This window comes from Panthera uncia (assembly GCF_023721935.1).
Source record: "Panthera uncia isolate 11264 chromosome C1 unlocalized genomic scaffold, Puncia_PCG_1.0 HiC_scaffold_3, whole genome shotgun sequence".
In the NCBI taxonomy this organism is placed as follows: Eukaryota; Metazoa; Chordata; class Mammalia; order Carnivora; family Felidae; genus Panthera; species Panthera uncia.
The window spans coordinates 108991039-109011875 of NW_026057584.1; the positions used below are offsets into that span (position 1 = coordinate 108991039).

The 20837-nt window shown below is 38.0% G+C and overlaps 1 protein-coding gene and 1 non-coding gene across 3 annotated transcripts in view; one reads left to right on the plus strand and one right to left on the minus strand.

The window, feature by feature from the left end:
* Positions 1-20837, plus strand: part of UGGT1 (UDP-glucose glycoprotein glucosyltransferase 1) — a 110195-nt gene that overhangs the window by 28737 nt on the left and 60621 nt on the right. For both annotated transcript variants that reach the window (XM_049615805.1, XM_049615806.1), the window contains exons 12-17: positions 894-985; positions 2793-2943; positions 5619-5738; positions 7050-7135; positions 10901-11036; positions 13157-13288. In XM_049615805.1, coding sequence (XP_049471762.1) covers positions 894-985; positions 2793-2943; positions 5619-5738; positions 7050-7135; positions 10901-11036; positions 13157-13288 — 717 coding nt within the window. The remainder of the gene's footprint in view (positions 1-893; positions 986-2792; positions 2944-5618; positions 5739-7049; positions 7136-10900; positions 11037-13156; positions 13289-20837) is intronic.
* Positions 16825-16928, minus strand: LOC125911952 (U6 spliceosomal RNA). Its single transcript, XR_007454531.1, has one exon. It is a non-coding gene; the product is annotated as a U6 spliceosomal RNA (small nuclear RNA).

The following is a 20837-nucleotide window of genomic DNA, read 5'->3' on the forward strand; positions in this document are numbered from 1 at the left end:
TCATTGTTTTGTGCTTTACCCATGCAATACTAGACCTTGAAGTTTACTGAGTCTGCAGACTACTGGGACATGAAGGAAGCTCACTGGTCCCTGCCCTTCTTCCCCCAGCCCCATGAGAACTAAAGGTTTAATTTCCATCCCTAGTATCTGAGTAGTTTCTTCCCTTTGCTGTGTGGAGCGGCTCCCAAGGAAAGAGGAATTAAATGGAAAGGGTAGAAGTCAACAGAAGCTGACACATCCAAGCAGTGTGTCGGATGGGTCGGGCAGGTCTGAAGGGCTGCACAGTCACCTGTGTGCCATGGCAGCCACCACCTCAGGGAGCGGCAGTTGAGGCGCCCCATGGAGACCAGCGCTTGGAGAGTTAGCTTGCACATAGGTGCTTCCTCGGGGCAGCAACTCAGTTTCTTGATGTGTGTTAGTTTGAAGGTCTCAGGGAGGTGTGGGATTTTGAACCCTTTCAAATTAGGTCTTTGGAGTTCATCAGGAGGCCCAGCTGTTAGTGACTGCTGTTACCACCTTGTTTGGCATCATAAACAGGCAAGAGTAACAGAAGTCTCTTATGAAAAATGATCCTCAGCACTTGGCTTATTTAACCAGTCTCCTTCCTTCTCCTCCTTCTCTGACATTAAACAGTTGTATTAATCAAAGTTGGAAGGAGGGAGGGAGGAGAGGTGTATTTTATCACAACCAGCAGTTTCATTACAACAAAATAGATGCTATGAAAGATCTGTGGGAGTACATAAAAGGAAATCTTAACCCATCCTTAGGGTTTCCTTTAGTAAATAGGAGGATGCCAACATTTGTACATGTAATAAAGTTAGAAACGTGGAAATTTTTGTTAAACATCCTCTTCTTCTTAACAATTTTTTTTTTTTTTTTTTTAAATATTTCAGTATTTCAAGGGAACTTTAGGATTACAACCTGGAGACTCAGCACTGTTCATCAATGGACTTCACATTGATTTAGATACACAGGATATATTCAGGTATGGATAATGTTTTTCATTTTCTGAAAAGATTTTATAATGTTAGCTTCTTGTTGGGTGCCTGGGTGGCTTAGTTGGTTGTCAGACTTCGGCTCAGGTCATGATCTCATGGCTTGTGAGTTTGAGCCCCACGTCAGGCTCTGTGCTGACAGCTTGGAGCCTGTAGTTTGCTTCAGATTCTGTGTCTCCATCTCTCTTGCTCTCTGCCCCTCCCCCGCTTTTGCTCTGTCTCTCTTTCAAAAATAAATGAGAGCACTAAAAGAAAAAAAAATTATTGTGTTAGCTCCTTGTAACATGTTCAGATTGTGATGGCTTATTACCAGGTGAATGCATTTAGGTAGGCTCATGACTGGGATGGGCAGGATGACACTGTCATTTTTGTTTTAAGTTTATGTATTTATTTTGAGAGGGAGAGAGGGAGGGAGGGAGGGGCAGAGAGAGAGAGGGAGAGAGGGAGATAATCCCAGGTAGGCTTCACATTGACTGATGTAGAGCTCAAACTCACAAACCATGAGATCATGACCTGAGCTGAAATCAAGAGTCAGACTGAGCTACCCTGGTGACCCTGTCATTTGATGTATGTTCAAGGTCTTGGACATTTAAGGCCCAAGTCTTTTGAGGGTGCCCTTTTAGAGCTATAGCTTTTATGCCCCATTCAACCATAAAAAAAAAGAGAGAGCTCAAGCAGGTTCTTTTACTTCTGGAAACAGTGTGAAGTAGATTTATTCAAAATGCCTATGCATCTGGTGTCTCAGAAGGTGTTCTGTCTTACATATGTTATTTGAGTATCTACCCTTTTTGTGTTGTTAAAATGTGGCTCAGTATTAACTTGCTCTGAATTGGTCTCATGAATTTTTTGCAGGGGGGGTGGGGGAGGAGAGTGGATAGATAGAATTCAGATTTTGTCCTTGGGATTAAGGTTGATACAGTTGACACTGGGTTTCATAATAGTAAAAATAAAATTTTATTGCTAATGCTTCAGAAGAGCCAGTTCCCACAGTAAGATATTTTTCACATTAATTATTTTCATTGAACTGTTAATGTTCTCATACTGCTTTTTAGAGCTAGTAAAAAGTAAAATGGATGTGGACACTTTAAATAAAGATTGCCCATATATGTTGTTTTTTTTTAAATAAAAAATATACACATATCTCTTTAATTTTTCAGGATTTACAAACTGAGTTCTTGCTCATTTAAACAGTTTTAAATAATACCCAGATAAAAGAACTAAGAAAAGTAACGTCTTCATCTTTGCTTCTTGTTTCTTCCTCCTCCCCATCTTTTCTACCTTCCCTCAGAAACCTCTACATTGGGTATAAATTCCTCTAGACCTTATACTGTGGTCATATGTGTGTGCACCTTGTAAATTGACACTGATGTTGAAATTTATGTTAAATCTATATAATGTATTTTTTTAAAATAGATTTTTAATTATGAGATAACTGTAGATTTATGTGCAGTTGTAAGAAATACAGAGAGGTTACTGTAGTGTTTTTAAAAAATATGCAATGTAAAATACAGATGATTATTTCATCCTCAAATTGTGTGTTTATATTTAGAGATAATTTTATACCTGGTATATACATGGATAAGTATAAATAAACATGCACCAAGAAGCAAGTCCTACGTACTTTGTTTGATGTATTTTGACAAGATGAAGCAAGGGGAAGAGCTCCCTTTTTTGATTTCTTGACTGGTTTGAACAGGGCATTGAGTTTGAATGGATAGTTTTTTCATGGTGAGGTTTTTTGTTTTTTTTTTTTTTGAAGCTTTTTCTACTAAATACCTACTTTCCCCCATTCTCCAGTCTGTTTGATGTGTTGAGGAATGAAGCTCGGGTAATGGAAGGTCTGCATAGATTGGGAATAGAAGGTCTTTCTCTGCATAATGTTTTGAAACTGAACATCCAGCCCTCTGAAGCTGACTATGCTGTAGACATCAGGAGTCCTGCTATTTCAGTAGGTATTCTGTTTGAGTGTCCAAGGGCATTCTGGGCAGACATTTTATTACGTCTTTCTCATTTGTCTTTTGTGAGAGGTAAGTTATTTCTATCATCTCCTTTATTGGCATCAAACAGTGATGTACAGCAACTGCTTATATGGGACCATGTGTATATAATAGTCTCTCTCTCTCTTTTTTTTTTTTTTTTTAAACATTTATTTATTGTTGAGAGAGCATGAGCAGGGGAGGGGCAGAGAGAGATGGAGACACAGAATCCAAAGCAGGCTCCAGGCTCCGAGCTGCCAGCACAGAGCCTGATGCCTGGGTCGAACCCACGAACTGTGAGATCATGACCTGAGCTGAAGTTGGACACTTAACTGACTGAGCCACCCAGGCGCCCCAAAGTAGTCTCTTAAATGCTCTAAAAGTTGAATTATTATATTTAATGTGGTTAAGACAGTGATTTTTCCAGTTTTGTATCCCCCTAGGATTCAGCTGAACATCTCTTGGGGAAAAAAGAATGCTGAATTTGTATTTTCTCAGTTGCATCCAAGTCTTGTGTAATTTTGTGTAGAATATCATTCTTTGGCTATTATCTTTTTTTTTTAAACATTTTTTTAAAAGTTTATTTATCCTGAGAGAGAGAGAGAGAGCACGTGCACAAGCAATGGAAGGATAAAGAAGTAGAGAGAGAATCCCAAGCAGGCTCTGAACTGACCGTGCAAAGCCTGATGTGGGGCTCGAGCTCACAAACCCATGAGACCATGACCTGAACTGAAACCAAGAGTCAGATGCTTAACTGACTGAGCCACCCAGGTACCCTGGCTAATATCCTTTAAAAGAACTTTGATTACTGGGGAGCCTGGGTGGCTCAGGCAGGTTAAGTGTTAGGCTCTTGATTTAGGCTCAGGTAATTGTCTCACGGTTTGTGGATTCGATCTCCGCATTGGGCTCTGCTCTGACAATGCAGAGCCTGCTTCGATTTCTCTCTCTTCCTGTCTCTGCCCCTCCCCCGTGTGCATGTGCACACACTCTTTCTCCCTTTCTCTCTAAATAAATAAATAAATAAATAAACAAACAAACTAAAAAAAAAAACTTTATTTTGTATGTGAAGGATTTATATAGATTTATATCTGCTGTATTGATGTCTCCTTGTGTATAAAAGAGAAATGAGGGGAATAGAGCTGTCCTGGGCACTTGTGGTCAAAGCACAATTAATATTAGCAATGTGCCTGGCCCATCCTGCCTGACCCATCCTTGGCCCTCCTATCCTTTTTTCTTGGTTTCTATACAGCATTTATCATAGGGAAAATTTTTCCAAAGAAAATTATGTCAAATAAAGATGATCATTATTTGAGTTCTCTCTGGGTAATGTAGGTGTTATTTTGATAAATATTGTTATGTCATTTGTTTTCCTGTTAAAAACATTTGTAATTACAAAGAGTAAAGAGATGAATGTAAGTAACAGCAATATGGCCCATCCCATACTTTCTCCGCCTTAACATTTAATCATTTTGTGTCAGATCTTGTTTTCTTGGAAGAAAACAATGTTTCCATCCAAGTCCTCTTTAGCTCTCTTCCCAGTTCACCGTTTTCTCCCTGCAAGTAATTCCTCTTCAGAAGTACGTATGCATTTCCTACTGTATGTCTTGAAATTTTGAAGATGCCATGGCAGTATTCTTTGTCCTTTTGTTACTCAGTAGTTTTGTCAGACTTATGTAGGTTGATCCAAAAAGGTTGTTTATCTTCTCATGTTTTATATTTTGCTTATTAAAAAAAATCTTTCATACAGTCACAGTTTAAAATTCAGACATACAAAAGGGTATGTATTGAAAAGTCTCATCACCCAGCTGTTCAGTTTTTGTCCCTAGAAGTAACAGGCATTATCAATTACTTGTGTATCTTTCCTTAAATACTCTATTTACACGAACAAAGTAACATACCCATAGTTTCCCTCCTTGCCCTTTTTATAGAAATGGTACATACTGTTTACTGACTGCTCCCTTTATGGAATTAGGTTGTGCCCAATTTTGTTGCTGTGATAAGCAGTACAATATCTTCTTGTATTTCTCTTTTTGTGCATATATGTGAGAATTTATTTGGAGTAGATGCATAGAACTGGAGTACTTAGTGGTAAGGTAGTAATAAAGTCTTACTTTATTACCTTTTTTTCCCTAAAGTGACTGTTCCAAGCACCAGTGTTGGGTCAGAGCTCCCATTACTCTATACCCTTGCCTATTCTTGGATATTGACAAACTTTAAACTTTTTCTCAGTTTAATGAGTGTGAAATTTGACTGTGGTTTTAGTTTCTGTTTCTCAGATTATTGGTGAAAATGTACTCCTTTCCTTGTATTAATTGTTCTTTTGAATTTCCTCTGTAAATTTCTTCATCTCCATGACTGATTTTCATTTCTCATATGTTGGGGGCCTTTTTTTATTGTTATGTTAGATTTCTGTACATTGTCTTGACCCTAGTCCTTTTATTGGTTTTGTAGGTTGCAAATATCTTTTATTCTGTGGCTTGTGCTTTAGTCACTCATTTTTATACTTGATCTTTGTAATTTTGAAAATGGTGCTTTCCATGTGATTCTTCTTAAAATCATTTCAAGTCTTACGGACAGTTCTAGCACTTTTCACTAATGGCGACTAAAGTGTATGCACCGTGTTTTGTTTTGTTTTTTTCCTCCCTAGTGGATCAACAACCTGGAGGTTGACAGCAGATATAATTCATGGCCTTCTAGTCTACAAGAATTGCTTCGACCCACCTTTCCTGGGGTTATCCGGCAGATCAGGAAAAACTTGCATAACATGGTGAGTAAAACTCATTGTGTAGCCATAAGCTCTGTTTCTCCCTTGACTTCTCCCACTTCTCCCCTACCTTTCAGCCATATAGACTGTTCACTTCTCTCCTATACTAGCTGCTTCTGTCACCACTATGACCACTAAATATGTTCTTCTAACTCCATACTCAATCTGAAAGGTTTATTTTTTTTTATTTTTTTTTATTTTTGAGACAGAGAGAGACAGAGCATGAACAGGGGAGGGGCAGAGACAGAGGGAGACACAGAATCTGGAACAGGCTGCAGGCTCCGAGCGGTCAGCACAGAGCCCGACGCGGGGCTCGAACTCACGGGCCGTGAGATCATGACCTGAGCCAAAGTCCCGAAGTCGGACGCTTAACCGACCAAGCCACCCAGGCGCCCCATCTGAAAGGGTTTTTAAATGTATTTATCACATATAGGGCTGTGAGACGTCACAGTAGCATTACTGCCTCCATCAGGGTGTAAGGAAATGTTACCTTAACCTGAAAGTTTAGGTTGTGTTATTTTAGTTTTATGATAGTTTTACCCAGAAGATGAATATGTTGCTACTCTTTTCCTTTAATGTCTTAATCTCTAAAATTTGATAGTTCAGTTTATTTCCTTAAATAAATCTGTGAGCTCCTACTTGTTTTTCTTTATTTCACTGCTTTCAAGAGAGAGAAGAGGTTTCTTAGTTTGCCCTCTTTTTTTCCTCTTATTTCTTCCTTTGCCATCATCTGCTCTTAAAGAGATTAGGGGTCTCCTTCACCAGAACTTGTAAGCGAAACTATCCTCTGTACTTGCCTGACTCTTGAAGCCACTTTTTTCCTTCTCAGTCAAAATTTCATTCTGTTTCTCTTACCCATATATCTGAACTTTATTAAATGAGATTATACATGGATTTGAAGCACATCATGAGACCTTAATACATAATAGCTAGTATTGGGATTTAAAAGTTAAGTTCTAAATGAATTCTTAATTCAGAGATGCTTACAATTGAATACACAAAAAGAGGTAATCTCCATTTTCTAAGGTAGGAGAGTTGCTAAAACTTGGGTTTTGTTAGGTGTAGTAGAAGTATGGGTGTTAGGAATCTGGAACACAGTTCCCATGCTATTAGCAGAACACCGTGAGAATTTAGTACTGAATTCTTTGAACATAAAGGAGGGAAACTGCTATTGTGTACCTCCTCTTTTATGTGGTTCAAGAGTAACTGAAAAAGATTACCTTCAAGTGCAAAGAGTAATGGCATTTTCATTGGCCCTGTTACATTTGAATAAATTTCGTTTCATATGTTCCTTTCCCCCTTTCCCCTTCACAGGTTTTCATAGTTGATCCTGCTCATGAGACCACAGCAGAGTTGATTAACACAGCTGAGATGTTCCTCAGTAATCATATACCACTAAGGTAACACTGGTATTGATTGAATGATATATATCTAATTAGCTGAGGTTTCGTTTGTCATTTTTAAATGCAAGTCTGGTGCCATGGATAATTAATAGATCATTAATGACCTCTATATCTTTGCTTAGTATGAAGCAGTATCTTTTGAGGTGGAAAATTTCATTCTCAGTGAATAAAGGCTTATACCATTGAATTCTTAATAGCTCATGTAAAAATAATTTGTGGTCTCATCTTGCTTCCCAGTGGAAGGGAGTTTTCCTAGGTAAGTGTCCACATGACAGGGCCTATTTCCCCTTTCGGTGGAGATAAAGAGTTTTGCCAATAACTTTTGTTAGACTGACAAGAACTAAATGTGCATACAGCCTTTTGTAGATGCAGACACATTTATTTCACTTGTGTTGCCAAATCTACCAACAGGGTACTTGAATGGGTGGGTTTTTCACTGTGCTTTTTAAGACCAGTTTTTTAAGGCTTTTACATATACATGCTAAGATATTTTCACTTACATTCCAAATAATGTCTGGGAATTTTATGTGCTGACAAAAATTTGAATTCTTAGAGGACATGAAAATAGAGAAGAAAAGTCTAGCTAACAAATGTTGTGTGTTCTGTACACAGCACTGAGCTAAATGCTGTGGATAGTATCTAAGCTGTATTCCTACCTTCTTGAAAAAAATACCGTGCGTACTTCCAGACTCTTTAAGAAGATATTTGATCAGGTGCTAGGTTGTGTCCTGGTCATAAGTGCTTTAGGATTTCAGAGAAACAAATGATTATGAACTAAGACATTTGGGAAGGACAAAGGTTTCATGGAACAGTCGGATTTCAGTTAGGCTTTGAAGAAAATAGAGGGGTTTTTTGATGGAAAAGCAGAGATTTTTGTTTAGTGAGATTTTTCATGTAAAACATGAATACCCCCTGGTTTGATGGAGGACTAAACTACTAGATTACAGACAGAGGTGTATTTTGGTTAAAAGGGAAATAAAAGAACACAGAAGTTGGCCCATGTACACAGTGGGCATTAAGTAAATATTTATTGAATTGCATTGAGGGACAAGAAGAGGGAATGAGGTCTTCACGTTGCAAAGGTAGGTGAGAAGTCACTTAACTCATAGGTAGTAGGGAAGCATGCTTGCTTAGTTGGTGGAGAGACCCAAGGCAGAGTGGCTGTTGTTTTAGTCTTTGTCTGTGTTGATGTGGTATACCAGGGCATTGTCAGGGTCTGAGGAGAGGAGAGGACAAATCTGGGAGACTCCCTAGTGGTACTTGATGAGAAACTGGGCCTGAGAGAAACAGAAGTCTGCATTTTAGGGCCTAGCTAACAGAAAAACTCTGATGCCCTTTCTAGAAATTGGAAACTTGGAAAGGGGAATTCCTTTGTGAGGAGATACTTAGCCCTTATTTTTGTTTTCATAAGAATTAACAGGTCAATCCTCATGTGATTTCTGTTACAAGTGAGATTTTAAAAAACAAAAACGATTTTCATCTATAAACAAACTCTCTTGCCACTACCATCTACATATACACACGCTGTCCACATACCTCAGGAGAGCAGAATGTTTGATATGTGTATTTTCTTCTTCTGTTTTTAGGCTTTACCTTTTTCTCTTTTTAATAGACTTTGTATTTTTTAGAGCAGTGTTAGCTAATTAACTGGTATTAATACATTATTATTAACTAAAGTTCATAGCTTACATTAGGGTTCATTGTTTGCATTGTATATTCCATGGGTTTGACAAGCGTGTGATGACATGTTTCCACAATCACATAATCATACAAAATAGTTTCATTGCCCTCCAAGTCTCCTGTGCCCTACCTGTTTGTTCTTCCCTCTCAGGCACTGGCAACCACTGGTTTTTTTTACTGTCTCCATTATTTTGCCTTTCCCAGACTCATGATGTAGGTAACTTTATTAGATTGGCTTTTTTTTTCATTTAGCAGTATGATTATAAGGTTTGTTCATGTCTTTTTGTAGCTTGATTCTTTCTTTCTTTTTTAAATGTTTATTTATTTTGAGAGAGAGAAAAAGCAGAAGTGGGGGAGGGATGAAGAGAGGGGGAAAGAATCTTAAGCAGGCTCCATGCCCAGCGTGGAGCCTGACTCAGGGCTTGATCTTATGATCGTGAGGTCATGACTAAAGCTGAAATCAAGAGTCAGCCACTCAACCAACCGAGCCACCCAGGCACCCCTAGATCATTTATTTTTATTGCCAAATAATATTCCATTATGTAGATGTACTATAGTTTTGTTTGTTTTTTTAATCCATTCACCTATTGACAGACATCCTGATTGCTTCCAAGTTTGGGCATTAATGAAGAAAACTGCTATAGACATCTGTGTGCAGGTTTTTGTGTGGATATAAGCTTTCAGCTCATTTGGGTAAATACCAAGGGGCGTGATTGCTTTATCTTAGGGTAAAAAGTATATTTCATTTTATAAGAAATTGCCACGCTGTCTTCCAAAGTGGTTGTGCTACTTTGCGTTCTTACCAGCAATGAATAAGAGTTCCTATAATGAGCTCTACATTCTCTCCAGAATTTGGCGTTGTCAGTGTTTTGGGTGTTAGCTTTTCTAATAGGTGTGTAGTGGTATCTCATTGTGATTTTATTCTGAAATTCCCGAATGACATGATGTCAGGTGTCTTTTTTTATGCTTATTTGCCAACTCTGTGCCTTGTTTGCTGAGGCGCCAATTCCGATCTTTTGCCTGGTTTTCAACTTTTTATTGTGGAGTGTGAAGAGTTCTTTGTATATTTTGGATATCTGTCCTTTGTCAGATATGAGTTTCTCACAGGTTTTCTGTCTGTGGCTTGTCTTTATTCTCTTCTTTCACAGTTTCTTTCACAGGGCAGAAGTTCTTAATTTCAATGAAGTTTAGCTCCCCCATTTTTTTTTTTTTTTGTCATGGATCCTGTCTTTGCTGTTAGTTCTAGTAAGTCATTGCCCACTTAAGATCACCTAAGTTTTCTGTGTTCTTTTCTAGGAATTTTGTAGTTCTGTGTTTTACATTCATGTTTATGGTCCATTTTGAGTTAATTTTTTGTGAGAGGTATAAGGTCTCTGTATAGATTTGTGTTTTTGCACTGTGAATGTGTCCAGTTTTTCCAGCACCCTTTGTTAATAGACTGACTGTTCTCACTTCTGTTGGTTTTGCTCCAGTATGTAGGCTATGACTTCTGTATGGGCCAGTGAAAGGCTTTTGGGTTTATTTTTAATCTTATTTTATTTTTGGCCACTTTGTAGATGTGTAATGTATCTTTTTGTGGTTCTTCCCTTTAATCTAAAATTTAAATTGTGATAAACATGAACCTTGGTTGTAGCTTTTTGCCGATGGATAATAGTAAACATTTTCACATTTTTCATATTGTCTATGTTAAATCTCAAAATCCACTCCCCCCTTTTTATAGATTTTCACATTCTGAAAACATTTATTTCCTCTGATTTTTCTTTAAAAACCATAAAGTCTCCATCTAAAACTAGCAAAACCCTTCACATCAGTGAAGGCCTCATTTCACCGTGTGAGAACAGTGTGCTTTAACAGTTGAACAGTCTAAGCCACCTTTGGGAACCTGCTTTTATTCTGCAAGTGATGAGTGCCTTTACCCGCCATATTAGAGTAGGATGTGAACCGTGCTTTTCAGTAGAGGAGGTTTTCATTGGAGGAAGCTGCAGTATGTGAATGAGAATCAGAGATGCCATTCCTTTTAACCAGTTGCATTTTTGAGATAAGTTTCTTTTTCTTCTTTTTGCCCTTCCCCCTCTTCCCCAGAATTGGTTTAATCTTTGTGGTTAATGACTCTGAAGATGTTGATGGGATGCAAGATGCTGGAGTGGCTATTCTGAGAGCGTATAATTATGTTGCCCAAGAAGTGGACGATTATCATGCCTTCCAAACTCTGATACATGTATGTTTTCAATCAAAATGGCGAATAATTTTCTTAATCTAACTTCGTCTAAGAAATAGTATGAGTTAAGAGGATTTTATATTTCTGTGAAGAGAAGAAGTATGATAAATTATTCTTGCAAACTTCATATTTTATATTTAAGGAGTTGCCTTTACTGATTCACCAGTGTTCATAATAGACTGCTGTGGTTTCAACTAAGATAGATTCCTTAGGAGCCCTACTAAGGTATCTTAGTCTTCTGACTTTTGGTAATTTGAAGTCACTAATTTTTTTTGGTAAATGTGATGTTCTTTGCTTGTTTAAAAAAATGTTTGCTTTTCCTAAGTTCTTTATGATAATTTAATATTCAAATCATAAATTCTGTCTATTTTCTCCATTTTTTTTTTTTACCTTGGAAACTCTGAAATGCCCTGATTTTTATATATACTTAAGATAATTGCTCAAGTTCAAACAAGGAACTCTCATTTTTTTTCCTGGTTTTGAATATATAAAAAACTTACAAGTAACAATTGTTTTGCTTATAGGTTAGTGGTAATTATTAGAAAACCATCTTTAAAGCATTTCACTTTTTTTTAACCTATAAACATGATGTCAACATGCTATTTTTTATGTTTGTTGTTTAGAGATTCAGTCCAGAGCATTTTTTATTAAAATGTTCATATATTTATTTGACTATCATCTATTGAAGACTCACCATTTCCCAGGCCTGGTACTAGCTGCAAGGGATACAGAGAAGTGTAAGACTTCACCCCTGTCTTTAAAGCCCTTACGGTGTGGTGGGGGACACGACCACGCAGATGGTTTAAGCATAGCTCACCCTAGCAACACCAGGACTCCCTGCACTAGGGATGTCCTGGTTGTGGAGTGGGAAGTGGTCCTAGCTGAGTGCAGGAGGGAAAACAGGAGTGAGTTGAATGATGGCTGCAAATCAGAGGTAGTAATTCCCTGTTGTCAATTCCTTGGGGCTTGAGCAGAGCTGAAAGAGGAACCTAGCCATTGAGGCTACCAGGCCAGGCCATGAGTGTCCAGATTGCAGAGGATTAAACTCCAGATAAAAAACGTTCTGGTGCATGTATGTACCATGGGTCTGACCAAGGATAGAGAAAGTGGCAGGGATACTGGTTGGTGGGCTGTTGTTGGGATCTGTGAGAAGTGATAGCGAGGGGTGCTTAGCAGTGGGGCTACAGAGAAAGAAAGAAAGAAAGAAAAAAAGAAAGAAAGAAAGAAAGAAGTTCAGAAGTTGTTGAGGATGTGTTTTAACGTCTGTTTTTTAAAATTGTGCCTCCCACCTCCCGCCAATATCTGTGTCTGTGAAGGAAAGGATAATATGAGTTTTTATTTCTTTTTGCTTATTTTTAATTGCAACAACAACAAAAATTTTATGTTCATTGTAAAAAATTTTTGAAAATATTATTAAAGTGAATCGATTTAAAATTTCTCTCTCTCCCCTCTCTAATCCTGTTCCTTAAAGGCAACCACTATTAAAAGGTTGTCTTGTATCCTTCTAGGTGTTTAACTATATGTATAAAGACATAGTTGTGTTGTTACTTGTTTTATATCTGCTTTTTAAAAACAAGGATATTTGCTGCATGTATTTTATAACTTATCCCCCTAAACATGATGGCCATAAGTTCTTTTTTCAAGGATTATGTAAAGGTATTCAGATTAAAAAAAAATTAACACATTAAAATTTTTTTTAATGTGTATTTAATTTTGAGAGAGAGAGACACAGAGCATGAGTGGGGGAGGGGCAGAGAAGGAGAGGGAGATACAGAATCCAAAGCAGGCTCCAGGCTCTGAGCTGTCAGCACAGAGTCCAATGTGGGGCTCGAACTCACAAAGTATGAGATCATGACCTGAGCCAAAGTCGGTTGCTTAACCAGCTGAACCACTCTACATTTGGGCCTTTATGTATGAACTGATTGGATCATTTTAAGAATATATAGTTTCTAATATGAGAAGGCATCTTAAAGAGGTATATGAAAAAGGGATTGCTAATATGTTCCATATGACCTTTTAAGAAAAGTAGCCATGTTTCTCTATATTCAGAAATCTTTTGTAATAAACATTCTGAAATTTGGATTTAAAAGTGTGGGGTTACCCGGTTTTTCTTTCTTCAGATCTATAACAAAGTAAGGATTGGAGAAAAAGTAAAAGTTGAACATGTGGTCAGTGTCCTGGAAAAGAAATATCCGTATGTCGAAGTGAATAGCATTTTGGGGATTGACTCTGCTTATGATCAGAATCGGAAGGTAAGAACTGCTTTGGCACTTCTCATTGGACCACAATGCTATATTTTCCTTATCTCTTTTTTGGGGGGAATTGTAATTAAAAAAGGTAGTAAAAGTATTTAGGTACTTCTCATTTAACAGTTTAAAAACCAGGTCACTTGTCTGTGTTTGCAAATGAAGTTTATATTTCAATTTTGTAAAGATATCATTGATTTTTAGCTGGCATGTTAACTATTAAATTGAAAAACAAATTTCTTTTTCGCAGTGCAGTGGTAGTACTTTGTGATATATGTTCCACATAAAAGCTATTAGAAATATATGATGCATGCTTAGCAGGTTATGATGTATCTATCCTATTGATGTGTATCATTTATTTAGTTGTTTAGGCTAAAGATAAAAATATATTTAGGAATACAATAAACAGAATGGCAAAGTGTGGTAATAAAGATATAGGGAAATATTTTAAATTTTTATTTAAAAATAATACTATTTCTTGTGAGACATGAAATACAGTAAAAGGACCTTTATCTCAAGCAGAAACAAGGTAGTCGGTTTATTGAAAATAAATGTTCAGGCAAGAAATCAAAATACATTTCTGAGATGTTTAATTTAAAAAATATTTTTTTTTAATGTTTATTTATTTTTGACAGAGAGAGAGAAAGAGCGAGCAGGGGAGGGGCAGAAAGAGAGGGAGACAGAATCTGAAGCAGACTCCAGGCTCTGAGCTGTCAGCACAGAGCCCAATGCAGGGCTCGAACCCACGAACTGTGAGATCATGACCTGAGCCAAAGTTGGACACTTAACTGACTGAGTCACCCAGGCGCCCCTGAGATGTTTTGATTTAAAACAATAAAAGTGTATTTATTTACCAACTTTTTTTTTTTTTACTTTTGACAAGGCCTTTGGTTCTTTTGTTTGGAGATCTGAGTTGTGATCCTTTTAGAAACTGTACTCATAATGAATTGTTTATACTTTCTTTTTCATCTGGGTACAGAATTCTTCTAGATTTTTATAATCTCCCTCCCAAGTCTTTTATAGTAGTCTTACTCACATCTAGTTTAGCATCACTTATTTTTAGCCTGTCATCTTTTTGAATTTCTAGTCATTTGATTTGTTTTCTTGAGGAGACCAGCTTTTTCTTTTTGTAATCATATTTTATTGGTTGCATAATATTAAATGATGTTATCTAACTGAGAAAAATATTTGGCTTGGGAACAGATATATCTGATCTTTGGTAAACATTTAGCCCAAATGAGGGGAGAAAAGTGTGTGCATTCTAGAGAGTAGCTCACTAGAGTTAGAGGTCAGCGTGCTTTATTAGCTAGTATTTGTTGCTATTAACTCGGTTAGTTGAGTTTGGTTAAGAGATCTATTCTAAGTTGTTCCAGGTTTTAGGGGGATTGAACAAAACACTATTTAGCAAGAACTATGAGGCTTACGTAAAACATCTTATAGATATAGTGTCTGTTTTATGCAGGTAACAACTTTGATTGCATACGAAGACTCTACCCTTTTTTACTCCTTCCCCATTTGATTTTTTTTTAAGTTTATTTTTTTTTAGAGAGGTGGGGGAGGGGCAGAGACAGAGGGAGAGAGAGAGAATCCCAAGTAGGCACCACGCTTAGTGAGGAACCCCATGTGGGACTCGATCTCGTGAACTGTGAAATCATTTTCTGAGCCAAAATCAGGAATTGGTTGCTCAGCTGACAGCCACCCAGGCACCCCTCCTGGTTTCTGTTTTTGATGCCACAGTTTATCTCTTTTTATGTTGTGTATTCCTTAACCAAGTATTATAGCTATCGTTATTCTTAATACTTTTGCCCTTTAACTTTTATATTAGAGTTATTAAGTGGTTAACCCAGCGGTTATTAGAATATTCTTTTTGGTTTGTTTGTTTTTGAGAGAGAGAACGTGAGCATGAGCAGGGGAGAGAGGCAGAGAGAGAGAGTGAGGCAGGGGATCTGAAGCAGGCTTCTTGCTGACAGCAGAGAGCCCAATGTGGAGCTCGAACTCACTAACTGTGGGATCATGACCTGGGCCAAAGTCAGACGCTTAACCAACTGAGTGTTGTATATTTTTGTGTGTTTTGATGTCACTAGTTAATCATCTTTCATTTCAGCTTAAACAACTCCTTTCACCATGTCTTGTAAGACAGGTTTAGTGGTGCTGAAGTATCTCAACTTCTGTTTGTTTGGAAAAGTCTTTACCTCTCCTTCATTTCTAAAGGATAACTCTGCCAGGTAGTGTGTTCTTGGTTAGCAGTATTTATCTTTCAGCACTTTGATATCATCCCACTCTTTTGTGGTTGGGAAGGTTTCTTTTGAGAAATCTGCTCTGAGCCTTCCCTGGTAAGGGAAGCGTGTTTTCTTTTGCTGCTTTCAAGATTCTATCTTTGTCTTTGATTTTTGACAGTTTTATTATTATGATGTATCTTGCAGAGGATTTCTTTAAGTTGATTTTATTTGGTGACTTATAAGCGTCATGAACTTGATCAAATCTTTCCCTAGATTTGGGGAGTTCTCAGCCATTATTTCTTTAAATAAGCTTTTTTTTTTTTTTTTTAAAGCTTTTTTCTTAATGTTTGTTTATTTTTGAGAGAGGGATAGAGCCTGAGCGGGGGAGAGGCAGAGAGGGAGACAGAGAATCCGAAGCAGGCTTTTTGCTCTGAGCTGTCAGCACAGAGCCCAATGTGGGGCTTGAACTCACGAGCCATGAGATCATGACCTGAGCTGAAATCAAGCGTCGGACGCTTAATTGACTGAACCACCCAGGTACCCCTGATCTAGTCTGATACTGTTTTTGTTTTTTTTTGCTTAAATTTTATTTATTTATTTTAATTATGAATAGAATTTATTGTCAAATTGGCTTACATATAACACCCAGTGCTCATCCCAACAACTGCTGTCCTCGATGCCCATCACCCATTTTCCCCTCTCCCCCAACCCCCCACTCCCCCATCTACCCTCAGTTTGTTCTCTGTATTTAAGAGTCTCTTATGGTTTGCCTCCCTCTCTGTAACTATTTTTTCCCTTCCCTTCCCCCATGGTCTTCTGTTAAGTTTCTCAAGTTCCACATATGAGTGAAAACATGGTATCTGTCCTCTGACTGACTTATTTTATTCAGCATAATACTTTCCAGTTCCATCCATGTTGCTGCAAATGACATGATTTCATTCTTTCTCATTGCCAGGTAGTATTCTGTTATGTATATAAACCACATCTTCTTTATCCATTCACCAGTTGATGGACATTTAGACTCTTTCCATAATTTGGCTATTGTTGAAAGTGCTGCTATAAACATTGGGGTACATGTGCCTCTTTGCATCAGCGTTCCTGTATCCCTTGGGTAAATTCCTAGCAGTGCTATTGCTGGGTCATAGGGTAGATCTATTTTTAATTTTTTGAGGAACCTCCACACTGTTTTCCAGAGCGGCTGCACCAGTTTGCATTTCCACCAATAGTGCAAAGGGTTCCTGTTTCTCCACATCCTCGCCAGCATCTATAGTCTCCTGATTTGTTCATTTAAACTACTCTGACTGGTGTGAGGTGGTATCTCAGAAAAATCTGGAATGCGTCACAAATTTGAGTGTCATCCTTGTGTAGGGGCCATGCTAATCTCTGCATCGTTCCAATTTTAGTATATGTGCTGCCGAAGCGAGCACTGATCTATTCTGATATTAATGGTATTTCATTTTTCCTTTCATTTGTTGTATTCTTTGGCTAAAGTGTATCTGTTTGGTTCTTTTTTTATGATTTCTGTCTCCTTTTTTTTTAATTTTTTTTAATGTTTATTTATTTTTGAGACAGAGACAGAGCATGAATGGGGGAGGGTCAGAGAGAGAGGGAGACACAGAATCCAAAGCAGGCTCCAGGCTCTGAGCTGTCAGCACAGAGCCCGACATGGGGCTCGAACTCACGGACCGTGAGATCATGACCTGAGCTGAAGTCGGACGCTTAACCGACTGCCCCTGATTTCTCTCTCTTCTTGCTAAACTTGTGATTTTGTTTGTGGTTTTTTGTTGTTGTTGAATTATCTTCCTGTGTTTTCTTGTAGGTAATTGAATTTCCCTTTAAACAACTTTTTTGAATTCTTTATTGGGTAAATCACAAATATCTATTTCTTTGAAATTGGTTACTGAAAGATTATTGCAATCCTTTGATGCTATCACGCTTTCTTGATGTTCCTTATAGTTTTGTGTTGCTTTCTTTGCATTTGAGGTAGCAGTCACCTCCTGCAGTCTTTACTAACTGCCTTTGGGAGAGAAGTACTTTCTGTCAGACCTGCTAGGAATTCTGAGGCTTTCTTAGGCCATCTGTGGATACATATGCTCCATACTTGTTCTTTCTTGTACAGAATTCTTAAGCATGTGTAATTTCTCAATTCTACAGTGCCCAAGGCTGGGTGCTGACTGCCTTTCTTTTATTTTCCCCAAGGTGGCCCTAAAGCTCATGTATTTTGTCTGTCTCTGGCCCACGTGTTTGGGCTGGCTTTCTGTGCTTGCTCACTAGCCATCTGGCAAAATTCACTCTTGCCAACACTGTCAGGAGCATACACATGGAGCTGGCTACAGGGGGAGGGTGAGTGTGGGTGAGGTGAGCCGAGTGCTGTGAGTGTCTGCCTGTAGCCATTTGGTGGGATCTGTGGATGAAGTGTCCACAGTGGCTCATGGGTGGCTTCTTGATGGGAGTCCGTGATAGAGTAATTGGGATCCATCCCCTTTATTTTTTTATTTTTGAATGTTTATTTATTTCTGAGAGAGAGAGAGACAGAGTGTGAGTGGGGGAGGAGCAGAGAGAAAGGGAGACACAAAATCTGAAGCAGGCTCCAAGCTCCAAGCTGTCAGCACAGAGCCTGATGCAGGGCTCAAACCCACGAAGCATGAGATCTGAGCCAAAGTTGGACGCTTAACAGACTGAGTCATCCAGGCGCCCTAGGATCCATCCCCTTTAAATGCTTTCTGAGAGTACTGTCTGCAGCCCTCCCCCAGCGTCTTTCTACTCTCAGTCACGCAGCTCACAATTGAGTACTCTCGATGGGGTGAGAGAGAAATGAGCCTCTTTGGCAATGTCCCATATAGCTGGGGAAGTTGAGTGTTTGCTCACTTGTTCTCAGTTACCCCTACAGGAGAAATCATGGGCCCAGAAGATCTCTCGTGCTGCTTTGGCAGAGGGTGGATCTTCTTCTCCAGTGCATCCAATCTCATATTTTTTTTTGCTCGAGTGGTGTATTGGAACTTCTGCGCTGGAAACCTGGACTTACACAAAGACTGTCTTGTCTGAAGGTGATTGTTTAAGACAGTTTTTTCTAGGGCTTCTCAAACTATGGCTGGGAGAAGGTGGAGCCAGTTAATGAGCCAATGTAGGGTCCACAGCTAGGGTTGAAGTCTGTATGCCTGTTACCTGATGCTCAGGTGGGTGAGCCTTCTTCTGGTTTCCTTGGCATATGGTGCTGGATTCCAAGGCTTCCACAAAGGCACTTTCGTTGTGGATAGATACCAAATTGTTGTTCAGGATTGGGGGCCACCAATGAGGGATGTCCTGTTCAGCCACGATACTGATGTCACTTCTGCTTTAGTGTTCAGTCCCCTTGTTTTAAGGTGTATCAGGTCAGGTTTTGGGTTGCAGCTGGTCATGAGATCTACTGAGGGCTGAAGAGCATCCCATTGTTGTATTGCATTCTTCCGTTCACTCAGTTGCCTTATGTGGTTTTTAAAATCAAATAAAACTGATGTGGTACCCAGTGATTTTCCAGATAGACACAAACAGCAAGAGTAGCACTCTGTAAAAAAAGAATAGGTGAAATAAAAGAAGGACCACTTTGGTAATACCAAAGAATTGAGGGAGTTCATGAAGTTTTCTCATATTTTACATTTGGAAAATGTCTAGCTTTATTATTTTTTTTCCCTTAGAGAAATGCTGGATTTTCTCCCAATGTGCTTGCTTGCTTTTTACCACTTTAACGTTAGATCTTATGTTGTTTTTTAAAAAAATTTGTCTTTAATGTTTTATTTATTTTTGAGAGAGCACAAGTGGGGAGGGTCAGAGAGGGGAATAGAGGATCCAAAGCAGGCTCTGTGCTGACAGCAGAGAGCCTGATGTGGGCCTTGAACTCATGAACTATGAGATCATAACCTGAGCCAAAGTTGGATGCTCAACCGACTGAGCCACTCAGGTGCCTCCAAATTTTTTAATTCAAGTGTAATTAACATACAGTATTATATTAGCTTCAGGTGTACAATATAATGGTTCAACAATTCTATACATTACTTGGCGCTCATCATAAGTGATTCTGTTCACGCATCCCCCCACCTGGAAAATGTTTCACTTTAATTTTCTCTCATCCTATGAAGAAGCAGTATATAGTTGTCTTTTTATTGTGGATGATTGTATTTTCTTGAAAAATATTAGACATATTGGGAAAAAGGATATTTTTCACATGTGTTGAAATCTTGATTTTACTGAGGAGTCAAATAAATGTATAACAGACCTAGCTCCTCAGTAATTTCCTTAGACTTGGTTCTTTTCCAAGAAAAGAACTGATTAGAGGCCCTTCCCATGTAAGCAGATCATCTTCTTTGTATTTATGCCACTTAATTTCCCAGCTGCTTGGGTAAACATATACTTTCATGACAGGGATGTTGTGAGATTCCCAGAAGTCCTAAGAATCTAATGATTAATAAGATTTTCAAAAGTGTAGGAGTTGTACCTCCGCATATGAAAAAACCCAAGAGAAGCTTCTTTTGAAAGTTTTTTAAAGGAGGAATGATTTCATTTAGCAGTTGTTACTACACTTATAAATTTCTGTATCTTTTGTTATAAATCTGAAGCTATGATATCCTCTGTGTATTTGAAAGTTGTAATTATTTTTAAAACTAGGCAGTACAATTAAAGTAGAATTTATAAACTGAAGATAAGATAGTCTATAGGTGTATATTTGTATCTTTCAAGCTAGTAAGATAATGATATTTAATTTCTACCTTATACATAAAGACGTTTTGCATTTGCTATGTTAACTCTGGGTCCTTATTAATCTGTTACCATTTGAATAGCTCATTCATAAGACCTTACCTGTAATTATTAAGGTTTTAAAATTATTTATAGTTAACATTTTTAGTTATTGGTAGAACTTCTCATATGTAATTTTTAAGTTTGGCTTTTTGGTAATTAGGCTACATTCTGTTATTTGGTCTGGTAAGTTATTTATGCTTTGCAGGAAAGAAGGTATGTAGTCAAAACATGTCCCTCTCCTGATTTTCACTTAGTTGCCATTTCCAGAGAAAACCAGTGTCACTTATTGTTGCTTAGAGTTATAATGTGGGTATTGTTTTGTTTTGTTTTGTTGGGGGGATTATTTTCAAAACTCAGAGTATATTAGAATTGAGTTTTTGATGAATATCTTCGAAATAGTTAAGACATCAAAGAACAGAATTAACATGGTAAGAATTTTGTAAGTGTAAATTTTAAAAGTTTATACTATGGTAGATAGAAATGGTAGGAATCAACCTAGAAGGCCTTTCTCCTTGTGCCATATTAGAGTCCATCTGGTAAGTCTGTCCCATCAGATACTACTG